This window comes from Ailuropoda melanoleuca, chromosome 10 (genome assembly GCF_002007445.2).
Source record: "Ailuropoda melanoleuca isolate Jingjing chromosome 10, ASM200744v2, whole genome shotgun sequence".
Classification (NCBI taxonomy): Eukaryota; Metazoa; Chordata; class Mammalia; order Carnivora; family Ursidae; genus Ailuropoda; species Ailuropoda melanoleuca.
The window spans coordinates 17,123,290-17,149,980 of NC_048227.1; the positions used below are offsets into that span (position 1 = coordinate 17,123,290).

At 52.5% G+C, this 26,691-nt stretch overlaps 1 protein-coding gene across 1 annotated transcript in view; it reads right to left on the minus strand.

Moving 5' to 3' along the window:
- The window catches only part of SBK1 (SH3 domain binding kinase 1), a 48,099-nt gene extending 22,369 nt beyond the window's left edge, over window positions 1-25,730 (minus strand). Inside the window, exon 1 of the mRNA XM_034669558.1 lies at window positions 25,309-25,730. Within this exon, the coding sequence (XP_034525449.1) occupies window positions 25,309-25,334 (26 nt within the window). The 5' untranslated portion in view covers window positions 25,335-25,730. The remainder of the gene's footprint in view (window positions 1-25,308) is intronic.
- Between the last annotated feature and the right edge of the window lie 961 nt (window positions 25,731-26,691).

Sequence of the window (26,691 nt, forward strand, 5' to 3'; positions counted from 1 at the left end):
CGCTTGGCGCGCGCTCTCGCGCACGCGCACTCACCTCGGCGCGCGCTCGCCCTCCCGCCGCGCCCTCCCGCCGCGCGCCGCGGGGCGCAGATTCTCCCCGCGCAGAAGGAGCGGCGCGCGGCGCCCCCACCCCGCCTTCCGGCCGCGCTGGGTCCTAGCGCCCGTGGGCTCCCCTCTCCATCTTCCCACCCCCGTCTTTTCTAGGTCAGAGCCCACGAGGGGGCGAGAACGAGGTTAGAGAGGACTCGGGGGAGTCTGAGAGGGTCACCTGGTCCAGCCTCCTGGCCCCTGCGGGACCAGACTGCCCCAGACTGTCCCAGTCTGTTCTTTGGGGGCGGAGCATGTGTCTGTTTCAAGGAGGGAAACAGCCAAGCTCTGCAATCGCGTGTGCATTCATTCATCCGTCAGTGTGTCCTGTCTGTCCGCCCATCCATGCATCCATTCTATTTTGAGCGAGACTTCGGAGAACTACCAGTTCTACTCAGGGAAGAGGTCGTGAACTGGGGTCTTGGGGGCCGTGTCCAGCCCAGGTCGCCTTTGTGACCCCCCGCGGTGAACAGTCAGTGACTAGTCGTGGGTTGCAGCTGATACACACAGTGCTCCCCAGAGAGAAGAGAAGAAAGGTGATTCCAGAGGCAGCAGTGGGCAAAGGCACTCCCTGGGTGTGAGGAAGGAGCATTATCTGATGCTGCGGTTGGGTGTCTTGGAAGGAAGCCGGGTAGATGAGGTTGGAGATGAGATAGGGACCACTCATCCTCCCAGGCCCTATTTCCCCTCTTTCTCAGACGCCTCCATGCAACGCCAGCTACTTTTTCATTCATGAAAAAGCCCCCAACACACCCTGCACCTTCCCTATTTCTTCTCCTTGTTCAGGCTGTGCTCTCCACCCACCATACTCTTATCCCGACTGTGTCTAGATGGTGTAGAACCAGGGATGGCCCACTCCCATATCTATAGATCACATAAATTCGTGACCGGGGTCAGGTGATAGGAAGTGGTGAGATGAGGCAAACTGGAGCATTGTGGACCTGTACGGACAGATGATCTTTCAAGAGAAGCAGGAAATCCATATTCTAACATAGTATCTTCCGACTTTTCCGTATTTGAAACCAATCCCCAAGTTCGGAAATAGCGAATGGGCCAAATGAAAGGTGCTTTGGGGCCAAATCTAGACCATGGGCCATCATTCTGCAAACTCTGCTTCTGAGAATATTGCCTCAGTTCCCTGCTTTTCTCCTTCCTGCTTCTGTCTAGACACTTTTGTTCTAGAATCCAAGTACTGTACAACCATCAGCTCTGTAAAGCACTAAGTGAATTGGGTTGCTCATCTGCATAACATTGCTGAAGGTGTCCTGTTACCTCCAGGGTGAGAAATCTAACCTCCCTACCCTGGCGTTCAAAGCCCATAGCCTTTGGGGCCTCTACCCTTCCCCTAATGAGGTCCCCTCTGCTCCATTAAGCCTTGACCTTAGGAGAGCCTGGGTGGCTCAGTTGGTTAAGCGACTGCCTTTGGCTCAGGTCATGATCCCAGGGTCCTGGGATTAAGCCAGGGTCCTGGGATCAAGAAGCCTGTTTCTCCCTCTCCCTTTGCCTCTCCCCGTGCTTGTGCTCTCCTGCTCTATCTCTGTCAAATAAATGAAAAAAAAAAAAAAAAAAAAAAAAAAAAAAAAAAGCCTTGACCTTAGCCAGCATTCCTAGAATATGTGCTTTCTCAGAACTCTGTGCCTTCATACACTTGGTTCCTTTGCAAAGAACACCTTTCCCCCTTCTTTGTTCTCCATATAAGTTATCCCCCCCTCCCCCTCCACCTCTTCTTTGTCTGCCTTTCCTCTCTCACCCCTCTAAGTCCTGCCAATGGTCCAGAGTTTCAAATTTCACCCTTTGTTCTACTCCTCTCCCCGTAAGGCCTTACTGCCCCAAACAGACTTATGGAGGGGTTTAAGTTATGGGGCAGAGTAACGCAGGAGACTAAAGAGGGAAGAAAATGTCTTCCTGTGCCTAGTAACCGAGTCCCAGAACATTAGAATTTAGAGTGCGTTTTCCTCTTGTTACAGATGAGAAAACTGAGGCCTAGAGAGAGCAGGAGCAGAATCTGGCCTTGAAATGCTCCCAGCCATGGTGATCAAAGGTTATCCAGGCCACCTTCTGCAGAAGCCTTCCCTGATGTCTTCACCTGGGGAATTGATTACCCACAATGCAATTAGAAAACGTTTGCCAAAATGTGTTGTGGGTATTCAGATCCTCCCCGCCCCCCCCAAGGTCTGCAGCGTGAGAAGTCCTGGTCCCCAAAGGGGGCACACTCTTCTCAGGGGACACGTCCAGTGTCCCATTAACGTTTAAGCTACGGCTGTTGCTAGGGCACTTTGGGCTCCATGTGTTTGGAAACAACAGGCAAGAAGAGGAGTCACTTCCCTGGCAGTAATAATTGACCCTAATCAGTTACTAGGAGTTACTAGAGAAGTACGCTGGTCAGTTACTAGAAGAAGGCAGGGCTGCTTTTACAAAGTGGGAACGGGGAGAAATACATGTGAAACCCAGCGATCCATTGGAGCGATCCATTGGTTTTGATAACCACGAGTTTAGACTCCTCAGGACTGAAGGGTTGGGTCACTCCCCCGGGGTGATCCATCTAGACCTTCGAAGTTGAGAGCATGGATAATTAAGAATGGGGAGTGGAGGGGGAAAGGACCGGTACCAGTCCTGGTTCTGAGATTAAGTACAGTGAGGGGGAGGGGCTGTAGTTCATTTCACTAAACACCCTCTTCACAGTTTCCATTTAGAAAGAGACACTCAAGGCATCCACGGAGGAGCTGTGTGGCCTAAGGGGTGGGATGCGACAGTGGTGAAAATGAACCATCCAGATCTCTGATGCAGGGATGGTGACTGCCCAGGGCAGTAGCGTGGAGGCTCTCCAGAGTTCACCGAGAAGTCTCCACTTTGCTTCCTTCTAGTGGATCCCAGCCAATGACTGAGTGCCTCGAGGACACTAAATCGCCCAGTTCCTTAGAGACACAGAGTTTCCCTGATGGGCACCTGGGGAACAAGGACTTCCCAAGGGCTTCATCAAAACTTTCTCAACATTCTTATCCCACCTTCCTTCCTTCGCTTCCTCTTCCAAGCATTGGATCTATTGAGCCTGATGGTTCACCCAGCCTCCTCTGGCTCCCTTCTGATTTTCCTGCCTAAGCATTTTCCCCAGTAAGATCGCTGCTGGCAACGTCTGACCCCATCTTGGCCCACTTCTTGGAGGAATGAACCAATGCAATGTATCTGCAGCTATTCCTAATGCTATACTCCCTTTTCCTTGACCCCTGGGGATAATCCTGTCTTGCCAGCTCAAAGTTTTGTATCCACAGCGATGCTGCCCTTCCCGAGAGGGTCTTGATGAGTTTTATCTGGATGGCAGAACACAAAGATAAAACTCAGCTATGATTTCCATAACAACACAGAAGAAACAGCAGAAAACAGATGTCGGTTTAGGTTTCCTCTGCCTGGGGCCCACACCCTCTTCGATGCTGGCCTGTCCTCACGCTCCTGTGCAGTGAGCCGGCCGCTCCTTGCCCAAGGAAATTCATGGGGCCAGGAATCCATTCCAGGACTTCCCTTTGGCTGCATCTTACGTTTACCCGATGTGTCAAAGTTTCTGCTACTGTTGTGGGGGTTGAGGAAGAAATCAAAACAGGGTCCCTGTCCTCTAGAAGGTATACATCACGTTTCCAAACCATATGAGTTTGGGTAACTCTACTAGGTCTACTGAAATTGACGGGTCTGCCATATTGGCAGTCCCCATGCTGGGGAAAAATGATGGCATTTGGGGATTGCCCCCATGTGGTCTTTATTCCATGATGCTCCTTATTGCTCATGTCCCCAGTCATGACAAAGAGAAGGCATTCCTGCCTTGTTGGTTGGCATTACGATCATGCCCAGGACACTCCTGGTGGTGACCAGCTCATCGGCATGGCCAGAGATCCTGGGGGTTTTGGTGACTGAGTAGCTCAGAGAGCAGACCAGGTGTAGGAAGCTGGAGATCACGGTGACATGTTGAGCAAAGGTTATGGAAGCTGTTCACAGCCAGGAACCAGAGCACCCAGCACCCCTGGGAGACTCAGGTCAAGCCATCGCCAATAACGAAAACCAAAGGTTCCACGGGAACTGAAAATGGTTCAGAAGGAAGACAGCAGGGCAGCCCGGGCTGTGCAGCAGCTGGAGGTGATGGGACTTTAAATCTCTCATTGCCTTTTTGGAGAACATATTCCGAAGTGAGAAACACAGTGTTCCAGCAAGAGTCCTGATGAGCTCCCCACCTCCCGTGTCAAAATACAACTCTGTGACCACAGCCAGCAGGATGCCACTGGTGATGGGAAGTGCAGTATAATGGCAGTGCAGAGAGGAAAGAACTTGCTTCTTTATGCCGTTGCCGAGCTGCTGAGCTGTACTTGGAGCGGCTTTGAAGGGAATTCTGTTCCTTGTAGCTGAAAGCTTGCCAGCGGATATGAGAAGAATATCTCTCAAATCATGAGTGGGGTTGCTCCTGGAGATCGAATCCAGGAAATGGGTCTGGGGTCGGGGTAGATAATGGGAATTCATCTTTCTGTGTCATGTTTTTCTTTCTTTCTTTCTTTCTTTCTTTCTTTCTTTCTTTCTTTCTTTCTTTCTTTCTTCTTTCTTTCTTTTTATTAAAAATATCTGACACGGCAGGGGGGTGGCGCCTGGGTGGCTCAGTGGGTCGAGCATCTGACTCTTGGTTTTGGCTCAGGTCATCATGTCATGGGTCGTGGGATTGAGTCCAGCGTGGGGCTCTGTGCTCAGTGGGGAGTCAGCTTGAAGATTCTCTCCCTCTGCCCCTGCCCCTGCTTGTGTGTGCTCTCTCTCTCAAATGAATAAATAAATATTTTTAAAAAATATCTGACACAAATATGACAAGATGTTAACATTGATTCTAACTGTGGATACACACAGGTTTACGCTTTTCTGTATTTTTTGTTACAATTTTCAAAATAATTAAAAATTATTCAGTGGAAGTCTTTTTAAATGGGATCTGGGAGGGAAAAAAGGAAAAAAAAAAGGGGGGCGCCTGGGTGGCTCAGTCCATTAAGCACCTGTCTTCAGCTCAGGTCATGATCCCAGGGTCCTGGGATCCAGCCCCACATCGGGCTCCCTGCTCAGCGGGAAGCCTGCTTCTCCCTCTGCCTGCTGCTCTCCCTGCTCGTGTTCTCTCTCTTGCTCACTCTCTCTCTCAATTAAAGAAATAAAATCTTAAAAAAAAAAAAAAAGAATAGCTTTTGCAGTATGTGATTCTGCGTTTTCTAAAGCCAGATCCAGGAATTCTCTAAAATGACCTCACCTCTAACTCTCTGAGACACAGGACTGGGCTGTGGTTTGGCTCCCTGATCCCCTGCACGCATACCTACTCCTCTCCTGAGGGGCTGGATGTGGCTGTTTCTCTGGGAAGCTGTGGAGTGAGGCTCTGATAGGTCCTCACCTCCCCCCACATCCAAGCTTACTGCAGGGGAGCAAGAAGCATCCTCTGGAATCCTCAGAACAGACGCAGGGCTACCCAGAGTTGGTTCAGTCCCAGCTCCTTCCTCGGGGAGGGATCACCAAAGCTACCCCCAGGAACGAAGGCATTTGGAAGGAAACCAGTGCTGTCTAGTACACATCCCCAGGGGTCTGGAGTTCATGATGTCCTAGTTTGGGTTTCCCGGAAACAGACCCCGAGACAGGGATTGGAAAGAAGGTAGTTTATTTGGTAGGTGATCTCAGGGAGGGGAGTGGAGATGTAGGCCAGGAAGGCAGTGCCAAGCAAGTTACTGCAGTGGGCAACAGGAAGGGACTCCCACCGGGGCGCCCTCAGAGACAGTGTGGTTGTGTATCTGCATGCATAGATCCTGGCAGTCATTAGTGAGAGCTGCCTTGGGGCAGCCAGTGCTGTGGATGTAAGCAGAGCAGGCGGGATCAGGTAAGGTCCACAGGAAAAATGATGAGGATGCTGGCAGGTAGGAGTGGGGGAGGGGCCCGGCAAGACTGGGTGGAGGACTGACAGTGTCTGACACCGTGACCAGCACTTACTTTGGGGGTCTGGGATTGGCATGACGTTTACATAGTTCCAGTAGGGTAGAACCCTCTTATCCAGCATCAACTCTCCCCCCCCCACCGCCCTGTCTTTTAGCAACATTACCCCAATTTTCCCTTGGGGACTCGTATTCCTTGACATATCCTTCCCTACTCCGTAGGGGGTCCTGGGGGGGAGGGGCTCACCTGTTGAGCTCTAGGAGTGGGCTTGAGACCCAGCACCCACCAATCAGTGTCTACCAGCCCCCTGGTCACCCCAATTGTTTCTGAGACTGGTCTGTACCCCAAGCCAGGCCAATAGGATAGAGCTCTCTTTCCACTGAACCAAAAGATAGAGAAATAGAAGTCTGGAGTTAGTACTACCAGGGAGACCCTCCCAGAGTTTGAAGTCAAGAAAGCAGAGAGCAGAGCCAAGAGAAGAAGAGTTCAAATCTTCATGCCATCATTTGAGCCCCTGGATCCAGCCATACCTGAAGACTCTGGACTTTTCGGGTATGTAACCTTCTAAAGGTCCTTTTGTGCTTGTCAGCTGGACTTGGGTCTCTGCCACTTACAACCCCAAGTTCTTTATACTATGTACCAATGTGCGTTTCTGAAGTGTTTAAAAATGCAGGGGTAAATGAACGATTCTGCCCTCTGTCCCGATACTCACTATTTCCTCAGCATCCCAGGTTGTGAAAGGGGATTCTCAGAGGGAGCTCAGCCTGCCCAGGAGCAGGGGTTTCGGATCCTCGGAGTCCAGCTCCTGTTCTCTAAGGACACTTGTTCTTGGGGCCACTTGAGGAGCTGGGTGGGGTCATAGCTGAGCACGCAGGTGGGTTCCTGGGCTGCCACATGGGGTCTCTTTCCCTTTAAGCTTCAGGAAGCTCTGGGTTCTAGGCCAAGGCATTCATTCATTCATTCATTCATTCACACTTGATAACGGGCACCCACCGTAAGGGGGCACTAGGATAAATAGGTGGGCTACATAGACAGTTCCTGCCTTCGGGGGCTTCCAGCCTAGTGGGGGAGACACTGTACTAATCATGCCAACAAATGTCAAATTCTGACCGAGATCAGACTACAAAGGAGGGACAAAGGTCAGGGCTTTTTGGAGGAAGTGACGGCTGCGCTGGGATGGCAAGGGGTGAGCAGGGGCTGCGTACGGAAGGGGCCTCAGTGTTCAGATCCCTTCTCCCCGCTTCTTGCTCACTCTCGGGTACCACCCCCCATCTTTCCCTACAGCCTGCTCAGCAACTCAGACACACTTCCTTCCCCCCCCCACCCGGGCAGAGCTCGTACCCCTCAATTCCAGGAAGCTCTGCTTTCTGTCTGACCTGCGTCCTGCCTGCTGCCAGCACAGCCGACTTTCTTTGCTTTGGCCCCCGGGGAAGTGAAGGGCAGCTGAGCACCTGCCCCCCAAATGCTTTTTGTGTCACCTCTCTTCTTGGGGTGAGTCTCTAGACATTTATTAGACATCAAGGGTATGCCAGGTACTTCCATAAGGCTATGTAGGCCTTCCCCCAGATGGGGAAACTGAGGCACAGGCTATGGAGGTCCTGAACTAACAAGGCCAGCCTCTTCCATCCCTGGAGTAGGAACGGACACTGCGTTCTTAACCCTTTAACCTCTCCCAGGCCAAGGGCTTTGCCGGGTAGGCGGCCTCCATCTGTTACTGGCACTCCCAGAGCCTGCCTGGCAGGGGGGATACTTGACCTCCGAGGGACGGGACCCTCTGGCCACCCCAACCCTTCCTCCAGACCCCAGCTCTCAGGGAACCTCTGTTCACCCCTGCCTGCTTATTTCACAAGTACAGGTTTGTGCCAGGCCAAGCCCTAAGCGTCGTACGCATATTAACTCATTCTAACCTCCTGACATCCCTATGCTGAGGCTGTTGTCATCATGTATCTGAGACACAGAAAGGGGAGGCGTTTGCTGAATTCGCACCCCTAGCTGGGACTCGAACCCAGACAGGTTCCAGAGTTCAGGCCCTAAGCCGCCAAGCCGTCCTCACCTCCTCCTCTCACCCATTCCACTCTGCCTCATTTCCATCTCTCTCCCCCCTTCCCCTCCCTATCACAATTTCCCAATTTCTATCTATTTCTGCCTATGAGCACGTGCCCTGCCCTGCCCAGGAGGCGCCCTGCCCTGCTGTCCTGACACGGTGGTGGGGTTGGGGTGGGGGGAGTGGGGAGGGACACAGGGTGGAGGTCTGGGTGGTAGGAGGGCCCGGCCCCATCTGATGCATTCCCAGGCTGGTGGAGGCTCGGGCCGAGCCAGGGCCAGGAGGAGGTGGGCAGGGTGGGAGCAGGAGGGGGCTGGGTGGAGCGAGGCCTGCAAGCCCTAATTAAGTCAGTTAATTAGGTGGGGAGGAGAAGCCTGTGGGAGTTAATGAGCTTGGCTAATTAAGTGGATCCTGGAGAAAGGCTCAAATTCTAATGGCTGGGGAAGGATGGGGGCTTAGGCAGGATGGAGGGAGGGGGAATGAGATGCTTGGTGCCTCCCAGGGGTCACTAGGGTCTGTCTGCAGCCACCATGGGGGGCCACTACCAAGACCTGCAGTGAACATCAGGGTGTGTGGTCACCCCCCTGGGGGCGGGTCTGAACTCACCGTCAAGGTCCAATGCCCTCACCAAGGCTGTGTATACTAATGATACCCGGGCCTGAAGTCATTATGGAGGGCTGGTCCCCTGTCCCCCATCGCTAGGGGGTTAAAGCCATGTTCCCTTTGAACATTTTGGGGGATGGGGACAGAAATTGAGCCCTGACCCAGGAAGCCTTCAGAGCAACCATGGCAAGCCCTGTGGTGGGTCAGGGACCATGACTGCCACGCACACACCCCACCCTGGTTGTTTGCAAAGCATACCGGCTGTCACTGTCAGAAAGGAGATGGGCAGGGCTCTCGTCCCAGCTCACGGATGTGGCAGCTGAGGCCAGGGAGGAAGGAGCTCGCCCTGGCACAGCCTCAGCCTCCCGCTCACCTCACCATGCAGACCAGGGGGGCAGGGCCTTCGGGACGTCAAGGGAATGTTCTCTTCTAGGCCTGGAGCTAGCTGTTCCAGGAGCCTGGGGGCCCTCTCTTGCTTGAGCCCCGTCTCTCTCTAATTGTGGGGTCCTGAATAACCACCCCCCACCCCCACAGCTGCTGCGGGTGGAGCACTTAGTACCTGGGAGGTGTGAGCACTGGGTACAAGGACAGCTGCGGAACGCGGGCCTCTTGTTCAGAAAGCAGAGCAAGGCCTGTCCCTTCTACCCAGCTCTCTCTCTCAGCCCGTCACGATGGGTTTTTACTTACTGTTCAGTGTCACTTGGGCACCGGGTACATGTTGGGCCAGTGCAGCCCCTCACAGGTGCCTGGGGCCACCCCACTGCCCACTCAGCATGGACCCTGCCTGCTCCCTGACCCCCGCCACATGAAGGGCAGCAGTGGTGACGGCATGGGACCAGGAGCGGGTAGCCAAGAACCCACGCAGGGGATGTGGGCGGGCGGGCTGTCCCATCAGACTTCACTTACAAATTCAAACATGAAATTAGTAAGATGGCAAGATGCTAAGGACAGAGCAGTAAACCCCAAGTTCAGGGCCCCTGTGTGACACACACAATCCGAGAGCCCTCACAGCCCCTCCACACACTTGCTACGATGTTTGCCCTCATTTCACCCATTGTTCATTCACTCACTCAATTACCAAACATGTATTACGTGCCTCCTTTATGCAGTAAACAAAACAGAAAAACATCTCTGCCCTCATCCATTCTCGTGAGGAGGGAAGACAACACACAGAGTACTTCAGTAAACAGTTATGCTTCCAGGGATTCTTGTGAGGGAAGAAACGAAGCCAAGAGAGGACAGGGAGCACAAGGAAGTCCTCACAGAGGAGGTTACACTTGAGCAGAAACTTGCTGAAGGTGAGGGAGGGAGCCATGCAGATACGGGGGGCAGGGTACAGTAGGCCAGCCAGGGGGAGCAGCCAGTGCAAAGGCCCTGGGGCCAGAGTGTGCTTGGGATGTCAGGAACAATGAGGAGACCGGGAAAGCATGGGAGGAAGTGAGAGGTAATGGGGACAGTTCATTCAGGGCCTCCATAAGCCTTCGGCTTTGGCTCTGACTGAGGTGGGGGTCATTGGACGGTTTTGAGCAGAGGAGGAATGAGCTGTGTCTTGGGTTTTCACAGCTTCCCTCTGGCTGCTGGGGGGCAGACAGCCTCTGGGGGGCAAGAGGAGAAAGCACGAGGCTCCTCACCCAGCTGGGTGAGAGGAGACAGCAACTTGGACTGGGGCAGTAGGAGGAGAGGTGGGGTGAAGTGGGGGTTCTGAGGACTGATTGGACAATGGGGAATGAGGGGTGTGTGTGTGTGTGTGTGTGTGTGTGTGTGTGTGTGTATAGTTTACCCTGGGCACCTGGGCCATGAATTTCCACCAACAGGTGAGGACACTAAGCAGCAATCTGGTCCCCAGGGTTCCTTGCCCTTGAGGGTCTGCTGTCATTTGGGGGGCACCCCATCCTGTACCTCTTCATTTCAGCCTGCCTCGGGCCAGCAGCGACACCATGGAAGGGTTCACCCGAACTCTCCCGCACAGGCTCACAGACTGAGATGTTCACAGCAGCCGGGGAAGGACCGGGGGCTGGAGGACATGGCCTGGGCTGGGACAGGGGTAAACCAGGGAGCCCTGGCTCACCGGAACGGTGGCCTCCTCTCCCCTGTGGCCTACTGTTGCCACGTGGGAATGTAAGCTCAGGCTCTCAGAGCCTCCGGTTTTTCAAGAGAAGCTGGAAATCCAGATCTCAGGATGTAATGCCCTGCTTTTAACAGTATTTGCCAATCAGTGTTTACTGTCAGGGCAGGGGGTCCCCCTGTGTGGCCTTCTTCCCACAGCAACCTCTCCACCTGGGGTGTCTGCGGACCTGGAAACTCGGGTCCCCATGGGTTGCAGCTTGATAGGTCAGCTCTCGGCTGGTGTGGGCGGGAGGTGGGGAGGGGAGCAGTTAGGAGAATGGCTGGGAAGCAGCAACCCCTCCGAGCTCCTTGGGTACCAGGCAGTGGCCTTGCTCCAGGGATGATGTAGTTGCCAGGCTAGGGTAGTTGCTTGTCCCTTGGGCACCCCAGGGGAGGGAGGAAGGTACCGTGGCCAGAAGGGTGAGACCACGGCCAGAAATGAGCCACAGGATGAGAAATGCTCTAAGACAAGAGAACCAGCACGACTGAGCAGGAAAGGAAGGTGACTGGGCTTCTCCTTGTCCCTGCCCCTAGGGACCACCTGCCTCACCCCGGCCTCTGCTCTCCCTCCACCCCCGAAAGCACATCTCCATTTCCCTGGATCTGGGCTGGGCCACGGGGCTGCAGGAGAAGCAGAGAGAGACAGAGGCGACAGCAAAACCTCCTCCATCACGTCGGGTTAGCATCCCCCAGCGTGGCCCTGTGCGTCCCAGGCATGACCTCATTCATGCTGCCAACAGTCTCAGAAGGTTGGAACCCTGGCCATTTTACCACTGATGAAACTGGGTCACAGAGCACTTGGGTAACCTGGCCAAGGTCACAGGGCCTTGGGAGTAGTGGAAACTGCATTTAAATCCAGGGATGTGTGGCTAAAAAATCTGCAACATGAACATAGAAGGTGTCAGATAAAGAGGCCAGAACCTCACAGCTGGCGACCCACTGGACCAGTCCCTGCATGTGTGAGCGCAGCGCTCCCTCTAGTGGCTTGTCTGACACAGTGCAGGACGGACTATGGGACTGTCTCTGTCTGCCTCTCACACACAGGCACACACTCACCTGCTTACGATCTGGTCCTCCGAGGAGGACACACCACCTCCATCTTCCGCTCACCTACAACGCAGGACATGTAACGCTACCCAGCTGGCTCGCCCGAGGCCCCTTTTCCTGGTTAGACTTCAGTGGGCTATGCCCACCCCAGGGAACCTTCTTGTTGCTCCCCTGCTTGTCCCTTTCTCTCTGTCAAAGCCTGGGTCTCTTTGTCTAGACCTGTGGTTCTCCCCAACTCTGCTGCGTGTTATAATCTCCTGGGAAGCTTTCAAAAATCATGATGCGCAGACCACACGCGAGAGAGAATCAATCCATTTCCTCTCACCATCTTTAGATTTGTGGGAGCGAACTTCCGGGGGTGGGAGGATAGAGGAACTTTTGGGCAGCCTACAGCAGGCCTCTCGGTTTCCCAACCTCCTCTGCTTCCACGCTTACAGCCCAGATCTCATAATGACCCCACATCGCAGCCCCCCTGAGATCTCAGTGTGTCCCCCTTCCATCTTCTTGCTCACTTGCTCTGGTACCCACATGTGACAGCTCACTGACTTCCTCGAGACCACCGGTCCACTGCCCATCAGCCCCTTGTGCCACCACCATCCCTCTCACCCTGTTTGGGCTCCGCACACCATCACCATAGCTGCTGCCCGGACCCCCACTCCTCGGCCCACCTCTGCTGTCGTGGCACCTGCCTGGCAGGTCGGCAACCATCCCCTGCTCTCCGCCTGCCCCGAGCAAGCCAGCTTTGCACGGAGCATCCCGCACAGGGGGCAGCTTCTCTCCTAGTTCAAGGTCATGAACGGGCACTCCTTGCTGCCCCACAACCCTTGCGCTGACTGCCAGCTGCTTTCACCCCCCTCTCCGGGATGGGAAACTTCCATTTGCCTGTGAATCTGCTAGGGATCTTGGTGGAGCTGAGGATCCTGCCCGTCTAACCAGCCCTCAGCTCGTGCCAGTGCTTCTGGTCTGTCCACCCCACTCTGAGCAGCAAGGTCCTGGATCACTCCTTCCCACCTTCCACTTTCTCTTCCAACCGTTGTCTCCCACTTCACGGAGAAAGCATATGGATCCGATCGCCTCCCTCCACGAAAGCACAAACCCACCCAGCTGCTCACTTCTCGCTTCCTCCCATCTGCTTGGGTTGGGGGAAGCCCTCCTCCCTGTGAGGCCGAGCCTCCCTGAGGACCTTGTTTCTTCAGGACTCCCCTGCCTCCCTAGTCCACCAACCTCGTTCTTGGCCCAGGATCGTGCCCACGGGCACGCATGCTCGGGCATCTCCTCCTCGCTTCCAGACAGAGCTGGCTTCTCGTGGCTGCCCTGCCACCTCCATGTCTCTCCTTTGTTTGCACTGTTCTTTCTACTTTCCTTTTGCAAAGATGGCTTGGGTTTTTATTCCAGTTAAACATGCTCACAGCTTAGACTCAAGAAACACGAGCAGCCCCACTCCCATTCCCCACTGCTGGAGGACGATCATTTCAACTCTTACAGGAATTTTTCCTCCTGGGTTTGCTACCTAGCACTTTCCCATTGCTTCTTTCCAGTTTTAGGTTTTCCCTGTCAACTCCCCACTTTGGAAGATGAGGATTTAGCTCCCTTACACTCCCTTACATCCGTCCCCCACACACTTCCTATTCCCGCCCTCCTAATACAGTCACATCGGAACATTGCTGGTGCCTACATATTGTGGAAACATTATGGACAGCTTCATGTGGAATACTACGCTTTCTTCCCCCTCTTCCTTTTCCTTTTTTAGAATAGATTTTGTTTTTTTAAAGTAATCTTTATGCCCAACGTGGGGCTTGAACTCATGACCCCGAGATCAAGAACGGCACGTTCCACCCACTGAGCCAGCCGGGCGCCCCTAGATTTTATTTTGTAGAGCAGTTTTAGGTTTAAAGAATTGTGCAGAAAGGACATATACCCTCCCCCCAGGCCCGCAGTGTCCCTTATTAACACCTTGCGTTAGGACGGTACATTTGTTACAACGGATGAACTGATAGCTAGCTACATTATTATTAACGTTCTGACAAATGCTCGCTGTCATGGACCCACCATTGCACTATCATACGGAATAATCTCATTGCCCTAAAAATCCTGTGCTCCACCTCGTCACCCCTTGCTCCCTCCCCACGAGCTCCCTGGCAACCACTGCTCTTTTTACTGTCTCTACAGATTCGGCTTTTTCAGAATATCAGAGTTGGAATCCCGTAGTACGTACCCTTTCCAGAATGGGTTCTTAGCAATATGCATTTAAGGTTCTTTCCGTGGCCTGATAGTTTAATCTCTTTTTTATTTTTTATTTTTTTTAAAGATTTTATTTATTTATTTGACAGAGAGAGAGACAGCCAGAGAGAGAGGGAACACAAGCAGGGGGAGTGGGAGAGGAAGAAGCAGGCTCTCAGTGGAGAAGCCTGATGTGGGGCTTGATCCCAGAACGCCAGGATCACGCCCTGAGCCGAAGCCAGACGCTTAACGACTGCGCCACCCAGGTGCCCCTGATAGTTTAATCTCTTTTTATGGCTGAATAATATTCCATTATATGAATGGACCACAGCCTGTCTATCCATTCACCCGTTGAAGGACATTTTGGTTGCTTCCAAGTTTGGAGCTATTATAAATAAAGCTGCTATACCCATTCATGGGCAAGTTTTTGTGTGGACATAAGTTTTCAACTCATCTGGGTAAACACCAAGGAAGGCTATCACTGGATCCTATAGTAAGACTATGTTTAGGGGCGCCTGGGTGGTGCAGCTGTTAGGCGTCTGCCTTCGGCTCAGGGCGTGATCCCGGCGTTATGGGGTCGAGCCCCACGTCAGGCTCCTCCACTGTGAGCCTGCTTCTTCCTCTCCCACTCCCCCTGCTTGTGTTCCCTCTCTCGCTGGCTATCTCTATCTCTGTCAACTAAATAAATAAAATCTTAAAAAAAAAAAGACTATGTTTAGCTTTATAAGAATCTGTCAGTCTGGCTTTTAAAGTGGCTGTACTATTTTGCATTCCTGTTGGCAATGAACGGGAGCTCCCGTCGCTCCACATCTTCACAAGCATTTGGTGTTGTCAGTGTTTTGAATTTTAGGCATTCTAATAAGTGCACAGTGGTATTTCATGTTCTTAATTTGTTATTCCCTAATGAATACGATGTTGAGCATCTCTTATGTTTATTTACCGTCTATATATCCTCTTTGGTGAGGTGTCTGTTCAAATCTTTTGCCCATTTTAAAATTGAGCTGTTCATTTTCTCTCTCTCTCTCTCTCTCTTTCTTTCTTTCTTCTTCTTTCTTTCGAATTCCTTGTATACTTTGGATAACAGTCCTTTATTGGACAAAGAGTTCTTTATCACATCGTCTTTTTTTTTTTTTAAGATTTTATTTATTTATTTGACGGAGATAGAGACAGCCAGAGAGAGAGGGAACACAAGCAGGGGGAGTGGGAGAGGATGTGCCACCCAGGCGCCCCCACATCAATTGTCTTGGCTCGATCCCATAATGCCGGGATCACGCCCTGAGCCGAAGGCAGACGCTTAACCGCTGTGCCACCCAGGCGCCCCCACATCAATTGTCTTTTGCAAATATTTTTCTCTCGTTCTATGGCTTGTCCTCGCATCCTCTAAACAGTGTCTTTCATAGAGCAGAAGTTTTAAATTTTAAGTTTCTTTCCCTTTTCTGAACAAAAGTTTTTTTTGTGTGTGTTTATATCTCATGTGATTCACATTCTCTCCTACTTGTGCAAATCTCTCAAAAGTTAAAATACTTAGGTATTCTATCACTTTCCTCTCTTTAAAGAAATCTTTTCTAGAATCTTCTGACTTATTTCACATTTTTTTAAAGTAGGCTCCACACCCAACGTGGGGCTCGAACTCATGACCCTAAGATCAAGAGTCACATGCTCTACCGACTGAGCCAGCCGGGTGCCCCCCTTCTGACTTATTTCAATGTGAAATGACTGCCCATCAGGCTTCCTGCCCAGAGACACTGCTCCAGGGATCTCCCTTCACCATCGTCTGGGAGATTCCCTTTATATCTCTCTTTTGTGTTGGCTCCCCTTTTTTTTTTTTTTAAGATTTTATTTATTCATTCGACAGAGATAGAGACAGCCAGCGAGAGAGGGAACACAATCAGGGGGAGTGGGAGAGGAAGAAGCAGGCTCACAGCAGAGGAGCCTGACGTGGGGCTCGATCCCAGAACGCTGGGATCACGCCCTGAGCCGAAGGCAGACGCTTAACCGCTGTGCCACCCAGGCGCCCCCCCTTTTTTAAAAGATTTTATTTATTTATTTGACAGAGATAGACAGCCAGCGAAAGAGGGAACACAAGTAGGAGGAGTGGGAGAGGAAGAAGCAGGCTCCCAGCAGAGGAGCCCGATGTGGGACTCGATCCCGGAACGCCGGGATCACGCCCTGAGCTGAAGGCAGACGCTTAACGACTGCACCACCCAGGCGCCCCTCTGTTGGCTCCCTTATTTCCTGGATCCCAGGTCCTTCTCTTGTGGGCTTATTTCCTTGTTTTGTGAAACACATCCTTCATGAGCTTTCTTAAGAAAAGTATGTGGGACCACAATAGCCAAAATATGGAAAGAGCCCAGATGTCCATCAACAGATGAATGGATAAAGAAGACTATATATACATATATATTCCATATATTCCATCATTAATTATATGTATAATATATAAAATATATAATTATATATATAATGGAATATTACTCAGCCATCAAAAAGAATGTAACCTTGCCATTTGCAATGATGTGGATGGAACCGGAGGGTATTATGCTAAGTGAAATAAGTCAGAGAAAGACAATACCGTATGACTTCACTCATATGTGGAATTTAAGAAACGAAAGAGAAATAAAATAAGATGAACACAGAGAGCGAAGCAAATCATAAGAGACTCTTAACTCTAGGAAACAGAGTTGCTGGAGGCGAGGTTGGCGGGGGGATGGGGTAGCTGAGTGACGGGCATTAAGGAGGCCACTTGATGTAATGAGCACTGGGTGTTATATGCAACTGATGAATCACTGAATTCTACCTCTGAAACTAATAAGACAGTATATATTAATTAAATTGAATTTAAATACAAAATTAAAAACAGAAGGCCTCATGGGAGGTAAAATTTTTGAGCTCTTGTAAATCTGAAACAATCTTTTTCCTCCTCTCACTTTGTGAATGGTTTGGCTGGGTATAGAAATCTAGATTGACAATCATTTTCTTTCATACTTTTGAAAACAGCTCCATTGTCTTCTGGTTTTCAGGATTGCTGTTGAGAAGTCTGATGATACTTCAATTCTTGATCCTTTGTAGAATCTTGTAGAATGTTCTTCCTGTCCTTGTGTTCTACAATTTACTTGGGACTGGCGTTGGTGTGGGTCTACTTGTATCCTTTGGTTGGATACGCAGTGGGCATTTGATCTGGAAACTCAGGTCTTTCCATTCTGAGAAACATTCGAAATATTTCATTGATTATTTCTTCTCTTCTCTTTCTGGAACTCTTCTGTTCAGGTGTGAGATTCCTGCACTGGTCCTCTCATTTTCTTACTCTTTCTTTCCTACTTTCCACACAGTGGCAGCCCTGGAGGTGCCCCGCTGGGTTCTCCCTTCTCGAAGAACTTGTCACTCAGCAGAGAGAGAGAGAGAAAGTGCACAAGCAGGGGGAGCGGCAGGCAGAGGAAGAAGCAGACTCCCTGCCCAGCAAGGAGCCCTAGGTGGGACTCGATTCCAGGACTCTGGGACCATGACCTGAGCTGAAGGCAGACACTTAACCGGCTGAGCTACCCAGGTGTCCCTTTGCTTTATTTTTTGAAAAATCTCTTTATCTTCTCATCCAGCAGTCAGCAAACTTTTTTACTCAGGGCCCAGTGGGAAATATTTGAGGCTTATGGGCCAAAGGGTCTCTGCTAATGTGAAAGCAGCCATAGTACATAGGACATAGTTTTAAAAAAGAAAAAAAAAGTTGTGGCTGTGTTCCAATAAAATTTTATTAAAAAAAGAAGGGCGATAGGCTGGATTTGGCCTACAGGCTGTAGTTTGCTGATCCCTGTTCTAATTTTTTTTTGAAGATTTTATTTATTTGACGGAGAGAGAGAGCACAAGCAGGGGGAGGAGCAGAGGGAGAGAGAGAAGCAGGCTCCCTGCTCTGGGGACCTCCCAGGACCCTGGGATCATGACCCGAGTGGGAGGAAGCCACTTAACCTACTGAGCCACCCAGGTGTCCCTTTGCTCTATTTTTTGAAAAATTTCTTTCTTTTTTTTTTTTTTTAAAGATTTAATTTATTTATTTGACACAGAGAGATACAGCAAGAGAGGGAACACAAGCAGGCAGAGTGGGAGAGGAAGAAGCAGGCTTCTAGCGGAGGAGCCTGATGTGGGGCTCGATCCCAGAATGCTGCGATCATGCCCTGAGCCAAAGGCAGACGCCTAACGACTGTGCCACCCAGGCGCCCCTATTTTTTGAAAAATTTCTTTATCTTCTCATCCATCAGTCAGCAAATTTTTTTACTCAGGGCCCAGTGGGAAATATTTGAGGCTTATGGGCCAAACGGTCTCTGCTAATGTGAAAGCAGCCATAGTACATAGGACATAGTTAAAAAAAAAAAAGTGTGGCTGTGTTCCAATAAAATTTTATTTAAAAAAAAAATGGGTGATAGGGGCGCCTGGGTGGCTCAGTCGTTAAGCGTCTGCCTTTGGCTCAGGGCGTGATCCTGGCGTTCTGGGATCGAGCCCCACATCAGGCTCCTATGCTGGGAGCCTGCTTCTTCCTCTCCCACTCCCCCTNTCCCACTCCCCCTGCTTGTGTTCCCTCTCTCACTGGTCTCTCTCTGTCAAATAAATAAATAAAATATTTAAAAAAAAAATGGGTGATAGGCTGGATTTGGCTTGCAGGCCGTAGTTTGCTGACCTCTGTTCTAACTTTTTTTTTTTTTTTAAGATTTTATTTATTTGACGGAGAGAGAGCGCAAGCAGGCGGAGGAGCAGAGGGAGAGGGAGAAGCAGGCTCCCCGCTGAGCAGACACGGGACTCGATCCCAGGACCCTGGGATCATGACCCGAGCAGAAGGCAGCTGCTTAACCGACTGAGCCACCCAGGTGCCCCCTTGTTCTAACTCTTTTAAATACATTTTTCATTTCTGGACGATATTTTTTTTTTAAAAGATTTTATTTATTTATTGGACAGAGATAGAGACAGCCAGCGAGAGAGGGAACACAGGGGGAGTGGGAGAGGAAGAAGCAGGCTCATAGTGGAGGAGCTTGATGTGGGGCTCGATCCCATAACGCCGGGATCACGCCCTGAGCCGAAGGCAGACGCTTAACTGCTGTGCCACCCAGGCGCCCCTCTGGATGATATTCTTAATTTCTAAGAACTTTTTTTGTTTTGTTCACTTTCAGAGTGTTTTGTCTTTCCAAATAGCATCTAGAGTTTGTTTCATAGTTGCGATGTATTTTCCTAAATTTCAGAATATAGTCATCATCGTTCTGTTTTTAGGGTTTCTTTCCCTTGGTATTCTGTTTCCTCCAGATTCTGTTTTTCTGTTTGTTTTTGTTCTGCTCCTTATATTACGGGTTTTTCTCCGATGTTGGCAGTCCCTGGCTCAGGCTTAAAAGATTTGAAAAGCTGATAAAAGTGTGGCTGCCTGTGCGTGTGTGTTGGGGCGGGTATGGATCAGGGCATGAAGAGACGTGCAAATGTGTTCCCTGCCATGACCACGTTCTAGGTCGCGACTGAGGTGTGGGTTACACAGGTGTATACATTTGTTAAAACCCATTAAACCGGCCACTTACAACCTTTGCATTCCACTCTAACTATGCCTTGATTAAAGACTATAAAAATACAATTTATGAAAGCAAGCTGATGAGTAGCCCTGTGTTGGGGTGGGGGCTGGCTGGCTTGGGGGTTCAATCTAGAGAATTCTGGCTGGGCTGTTTCACTGGGAAATCCCCAATGACAACCTACATAGGTATTCTTTTCTTGGCCCATATAACTCTAAGATAAAGGACAGAACTAACACAGACATGAAAAAGGCAGTGTGGAGAAAACAAAAATTTGTAGGGAGAAGACAATAGAGAACAAACAGCAAACCAAAGGACAGCGCTAACAAAATACTCATCATTAATCTATCCGGGGACTGAAGGGCGTGAAGTCTGGGGTGTCCTGCCTGGAAAGGTGAGTCCTGACCTCACTGTGGTGGGAGTCCAGAGGGGGAAGAAGGTCTCAGATGATGGTGAGTAGGTGGCAGGGCTTCCCACATTCAGGCTGTGGACTTCAACTAATCCTTCTAGTTGCCTGTAGAGGGGCCCCCTCATTGTGCTGTTGGAGACCCTGTGTTTTATCCTCTCTGGAGAATAAACCTTCAGCCTTTGTCCGGGACGGGGAGGGGCCCAGCTGTGCCAAGCGCTGGAGAAGGAAATCCGAGGATTAAGGCCTTCTTACACCAATCCTCCTGTTTTTGGGCCCCAGCTCTACTCCCGTTTCCAGGGAGGACTTAGCCCCCTAATGCTGGAGACTCTGGGGGTTTTGTGTGGTTAATCGTGGAGCTCCTTGCTTTTCTCACTCCCGGTTTGGGGCTGGCTTCAGGTGCACCGTCATCGGGCTGGGAAATCACTTACCATACACTCATCTGCCTTCCAGATTCAAAATTTTGTTGTTGTTGTCTCCTGTGCAATGTATCAATTCCTGCTGATTCATACTGTTGTGGGCAGAATAATGTCCCCCACCCGCAGTGTCTGTGTCCTAATCCCCAGAACCTGTGAGTATGTTATCTTACCTGGCAGTTGCCAGTGTGATTAAGGGTAAGGACCTTGACGTGGGGAGAAGGTCCTGGATTATTCAGGCGAGCCCAATCTAACCACCTGAAGCATAAAAAGCAGAAAGCCTTTTTTTTCCCAGCTGCGATCAGAGAGCCTCTACCATGCTACCTGCTGGGGCGGCGGGGAGAGGGAGCCACAAGCCAAGGAGTGCAGGTGCCCTCCGGAAAAGGGTGCCTCGGAAAAGACTGGGAAATGCATTCTCTCCTAGAACTTCCAGAAAGTTCTTCCAGAAAGAGCTTCCTAGGGCAGCCTTGTCGACACCTTGATTTTAGCCCGGTGAGACCTGTGTTGGACTTCTGACATACAGTCTGTAAGATAGTACATTGGTCTGGTCTTAAGCAACCAAGTTTGCAGGCATCTGTCACGGCAGCAAACACAGCCTCAAATGCATACCTTAGAGCATCCACTCGCTTCCTTCCAGCGGGTTTTAGAGAAGTTAAATGTGTGTGTTCAGTCCACCATCCTAACCAGCCAGCTCTGCTCACACCTGCTTTTGTCTCCACCCCTTTATGAAACGTCTCTTCTCAAAGTCACTTTTGACCTCTAGGTTGCTAAATCTGTTCTCTCTTCCCTTGATTGTTTGGAATCTTTGAGGCCAGTTGTCTGCTCTCCCTTCTCCTGGAGACGCTCTTCTCTTGGTTGCTGGAACGGCACACACACGGCTTCCGATGCCCACCTTTCTGCTGATGTCTCTGACAGACTTTCAGAACCAAGTCACTTGACACCGTCGCTTGGACAGTTCATGTGCTTTTTCCAGCTGGAAACATCCGTGGCAGAATTCTTGAGTTTCTCACCGTGCCTTCCCTCCCCTGAGCCTTCCCGTCATCCATGTGCCTCTCCCACACAGAAACCTCAGATTCATTCTCCATTCCCTTCTTCCTTTAGCCCATCATCAGATTCTGTCTCCTAAATCTACCTAGGAGGCACCTGCTTCCCTGTCTCCAAGGCCCACCTTGGTCCAGGCCACCGCCAAGGCCCCTCCACTTCACACTTGACCTCCACTCGTCCTATGTCCACACTGGAAATAGGAATTTAGCCTATTCCTCACCTCATGCTACTCTCCCCACCATGTGCTCTGCACGAGCCATGCTGGCCTGATATTTCCCCACACTCCTCAAACTCTCATCTGCCCCTGGGCCTTTGCACGTCTGTGCTTCAGGCCTGGGATGCTCCTACCCCCACTCTGCCCAGCTCCTTCTCATTCTTTTTTTTTTTAAAGATTTTATTTATTTATTCATTCAACAGAGATAGAGACAGCCAGCGAGAGAGGGAACACAAGCAGGGGGAGTGGGAGAGGAAGAAGCAGGCTCCCAGTGGAGGAGCCCGATGTGGGAACTCGATCCTGGAACGCCGGGATCACGCCCTGAGCCGAAGGCAGACGCTTAACGACTGCGCTACCCAGGCGCCCCTGTTTACTTAGGTTTTGTTTGGCTCCCTCATTGACTGTAAGCCCCACGCACACACAGACAGTATTTTCTCCTTCCAGTCTCTAGTGAACTTTGTGGAATGAATGAATGAATGAACAGACAGACACACTGGGCACCTATTAGGTGCCGGGTGCTTTCACGTATTTCAAATATTTCATTTTTAAAGCCCTACAAGGTTGTCACAGCTGGACTACATTTCCCAGGGTTTTGGTTTTGTTTTTTTTTTTTTTTAGCCCTTCTGGCCAATAAGTGTGGGCCGAGGTAAAGTAGGCCACTTCCAGCTTCGGCTCATAAAACCTCACATGTAATTCCTGTGTTCTTTCTTCTCTGTCTGCCAGTGGTTGCAGAGAACCCAGTAGTGGATCTTGACGCCCTGGGTGACAACCATGTCACGAGGTGGGAGGAGCCTGGGTCCCCGAAAGGCGAGCGGGGAACAGTCTCCCCGACACCCCTACCCCTCTAGAACTTGGCAGAGGCAGGACATAGGCTCTGTGTCAAGCCACGGTGATTTCCAGGCTTATTGGTTCCGACAGCTGGCCTCGCCTTAATTAAGACATCAAAGTGCCAGAGGTAGGTGGCTGGGAAGCAGCGCTGTGGGGGACACGTTTGCTGACAAGCCTTCATCTAATGCAGATGTATTCTCGGCAGGGCGGTTTCTCGCATCATCTCCCAACAGAAGCCCGGGGCTTTCGGTGCTCACGCCTCTGTCACAGCACGTTGCCTGCGTGCAATCGGTCCTCCGTGTGTGTGCCGTCTTGTCCTCACTAGGCTGTGAGCTCGCCCAGGGAAGAGCGCCGGTGTCGCGGGCATCCTCGTGGCCTTGGCACCCCGGAGATCTCAGGGAAAGCGTGTTGAATTTACAAATGGGGGACCTGGTCGCCTGCACCCCTCGTTGCCTCTCTGTCTCTAAGTGCCTGAGAAAATCCACCTCTTTAATTTTACAGAGGCCCAAAGAGGGTTGCAGAGAAGCAGGAGGCCACAGAATCAGCAGGACTCAGGGCTACTAAGTATGGCAGCGGCTACTGGGAGTGAATCCCAGCGCCTTCCAGGGGCTGGAGAAGGGCTGAGAGGGGCACCTCTCATGGGTGGGGGGCACCTTCCCTAAGCCCCTAAGGGGACTCTACCAAACGTCACTGCCCACTGCCCCTCCTACAGTAGGAAAGAAAGATTCCAGAGCCTTCCCTCCCACCCGCCCCAGCCTGCAGCCTGAATGTCCACATCACTCAGTATTTTTAGCTTCACCACCTGGCACCTGTGGTCACTGTCTGCCCAGCCTGGGGGTGTCCCCTCTCTGGGCCTTAAAGGGCCAGTGCCCACCAGCTGGAAAGAAGCCCTTCAGGCCACTATATCCCCAGGGCAGGAGACAGAGGGGCATCCCCCATGGCAGGGGGAGGAGGGGAGGAGGGGAGGAGAGGAGGAGGAGAGGCAGAGGGAGAAGCAGGCGGCCCGCTGAGCAGGGAGCCCGACTCTGGCCTCATCCCAGGACCCCAGGGATCACGACCTGAGCGGAAGGCAGACGCTTAACCTACGGAGCCACCCAGGTGCCCCCAGAGTGTGTATTTTTTGACGATTCACTCAGATGATTCTGGTATTCTATATCCCCATGCCATTTCACTCAGGCAACAAGCATTCTGAGCCCTAACTACGAAAATAATGCTTCTCTCAGGAGCCCATTGCTTTGGGACTTCCGGAGAGTTGCACTGAGTCTCCTGCTTTGTTCACTCCACCACTGATGGATTAAGTCCTTGGCTCGGCAGTCAAGGCCCCTGGGACCTGGCCCCCCTGGACCCCACCAGCCTCATCTCCCCCCATCCTCCTACAATTTCTTTCTCACACCACCACGCCTTTGCACCTGCCGTTCCCACTCCCTGTGATGCTCCTTCCTCAACGTTGCTCACCACCTGGGGTGGGGGACCCGGACAGTAAGACAGACGTGGCAGCTCTCCTAGGGCCCCTGCAGGCACAAGTGGTCCGTCTTGCTGTCCGACTCCCTGAGCACAGTGCACCCATGCTCGTCAGTGTACCCCTCATTCTGCCAAACTGATCTGTCTGCTTGTCCGTCTCTCCTGGCAGGCTGTGACCCTGTGAGGGCGAGGGCCCTGGAGCTCTGGGGGGGCTCAGTCACTCCTGAGTGATGAACTGACAACCACGGCAGGGGTATCTCCCCATTCCACAGAAGAGGAGACAGAGGCCCACAGAGGGAAATTTACAGCCTGGGGGTCCAACAGAGAAATTCAGGGAGGAACCTGGTCCTGGCTGTAGGAGCCCACAGCCCCCCACCCTCCTGAAAGGGGTCTGGAAGGAGCACCCAGGTCAGCCTTCAGCCTGCCCTTTCCCCCACCCAGGGTAGTGCTGACTCAGGCAGTGATGGAGGTGTGGGAGGGCTGGGCTAGAGCAGAGGTGACCCCTGTGTCCCCTGCAGACTTTCCATCCATTCCCGGAGCCTGTGGTCACAGCTTGGGTAATGCACTTGGCTGGAGCTTGGGCTTCCCTGCAGGTGGGGGTGGGGAGAGCTGGCAAAAGGGACAATGGCCCCTCGGGCATGAACCCTCACCGGGGCATAATGCATAAACCCTCACCTACATAGGTATGTGGAATTTACAGCCACTCCCACGAACATGTATGCACATTCACAGTCACCCCCCTCCAATGCTCAATCACACAGCCACACAAACCTTCATTCCCACCCCGTCGCTGCTTTCTCTCTTTTACACACACACACACACACACACACACACACACAAGCATATATACATGCAGACGTTTTCCACCAAGTAATTCAACAAAGACTGAAGATTATTAGGTGTCAGTGCAGTGTGGGGAGGAAAGGTGGCTCTCAGCTCAGGGTGGGGCAGGGCCTTCCTGGAGGGCTTCCTGGAGGAGGAGATATTGTCGCTGAGCCTGGATGGACAGGAACCAGGGAAAGGGAAGTCAAGGCAGTTTCACTGGGGGTGAATATAGGGGAGAAGAGCACAAGGAGGTGGGTGGGGTCAGCCCAATCACACAGGCCTTGAACACCCAGCCGAGGGCCGACTTCATCCCGTGGGAGTGGAGGGCCATGGAGGGCTCTGCACGGGGTGGGCATGAGCACAACGGGAGAGGACAGGAAAGGCACTGTGGGACCAGAATGGGGGAGCCAGGGAGGAGGCTGTGGTGCCGGCCAGGTGTCCGAGAGTCTGACTCAGGTAGGCGTCAGTGAGTGGTAAGTGGTGGACAGACGGAGAAGGTCCCCAGGTCTGAGCCCTGTGCCCTCACCCTGCCCACCCCCCCGGGCACTGACCTCTGCAGTGGGACCTCTTCCAGCATCTCCTCGTCCTCCTCCCTGTGGAAGCACACGAAGCAGAAGGCTGGCACATCTTCTGCTCCACAGCCCAGAGGCCAGGCTGGAGGCAGCTCGAGGACGGGGCAGGGGTGGCTGGTGGGGGCCTCGGCAGCATCGTCCCCAGCCTGGGCAGGGGTGCCCGAGCCAGAGCGCTCCAGGGTCAGCAGCCGGTTGGCCTCGGGGCCCCGCGCCTGCCCACCTGCCACCTGTGCCTTCTCACTCAGGTTCCCCGTGGCCTCGGCGGTAGAAGAGCCCGGGGCTCTGTCTGATGGGGGCTCCTGTCCTGACCCACAGCGCTGGGCCTCGGGGAGCGGCTTCTGGGGAGCCGCAGGGACTCAGAGGTCGCTGGCTGGTAGACAGAGGTCCAGCAGGGCCCCTCGCTGCCCCTTGTGGAGACCTAGGCCCCCTGGCTGCCCACTCTGCTGCTGCCCGTCGGAGTCGGGACCGGGAGGGCAGGCTCGCAGATGCCCTGTCCGTCTGTCCATCTGTCTGTCCAGACGTCTGTTCCTCCCTGTCCAGCCAGCACAGCGGGCGGCAGGGGCGGTTTCCCTAAGAAAGTTTGTTCTGCCCGCCCGGGGTGGGTGGCATGGGTGGCCTCCAGAAGAGAGGATCAGGACCCGAAGCTCAGAGGTGGGTGGAGGGCAGGTGAAGCTGGCACCGCGCCCATGCCGTCCCCCAAGAAAAGTTCGGGCCCTTGGAGTCCTTGCTCTGGCTCTGGCTGGAGCTCGCTCCCTCGGCTGCCTGCTCCCTCCGACTCCAGTGGCTGCTCTGGCAGACCGCTTGGCTGTGGGTATTAATAGCTCTACATTCACGCTGAGAAGCCTGGAGGTTAACTCCTTCCCTGCCAGAGCTGGCAAGGCTGGCGGGCCAGGCAGCGGCCACAGGGAGCAGAGGGAAGGGCGGGCGCCTTAGGTCCGCCCCCACCTGAGCCTGCCTGCCTCTGACGCACCCTGAGATGCCCCCTTCTGCCCAGGAGTCTCTGTGCAGCACTGGGCGTTGGGATCGTGGTCGCAGTGCCTGGGCCAACTCAACCCTCCAGCGGCACCTCCACGGAGCCAGGCAGGACTGAGGGGCTCAGAACGGCACCCCTGCGATGGACAGGGCTCTGAGCTCCAGGGAGCATCTCCAGGACTCCTCCACTCACACGTCCACCCCTCCATCCCCTGGATCCTCCCACCGGATTCCCTGAACAGGCAGCGTTGCTGACTTTGGGTCCAGTTCCCTCACTGGCTTCCTTTAGGATCCCCCCCCCACCCAGGACCCAGAGATGGATTACATGCAGTCATACATCCCATTGAGGAATGGGGGGAATAGGGTGGAAGTAAGGGAATCCGTATAGAA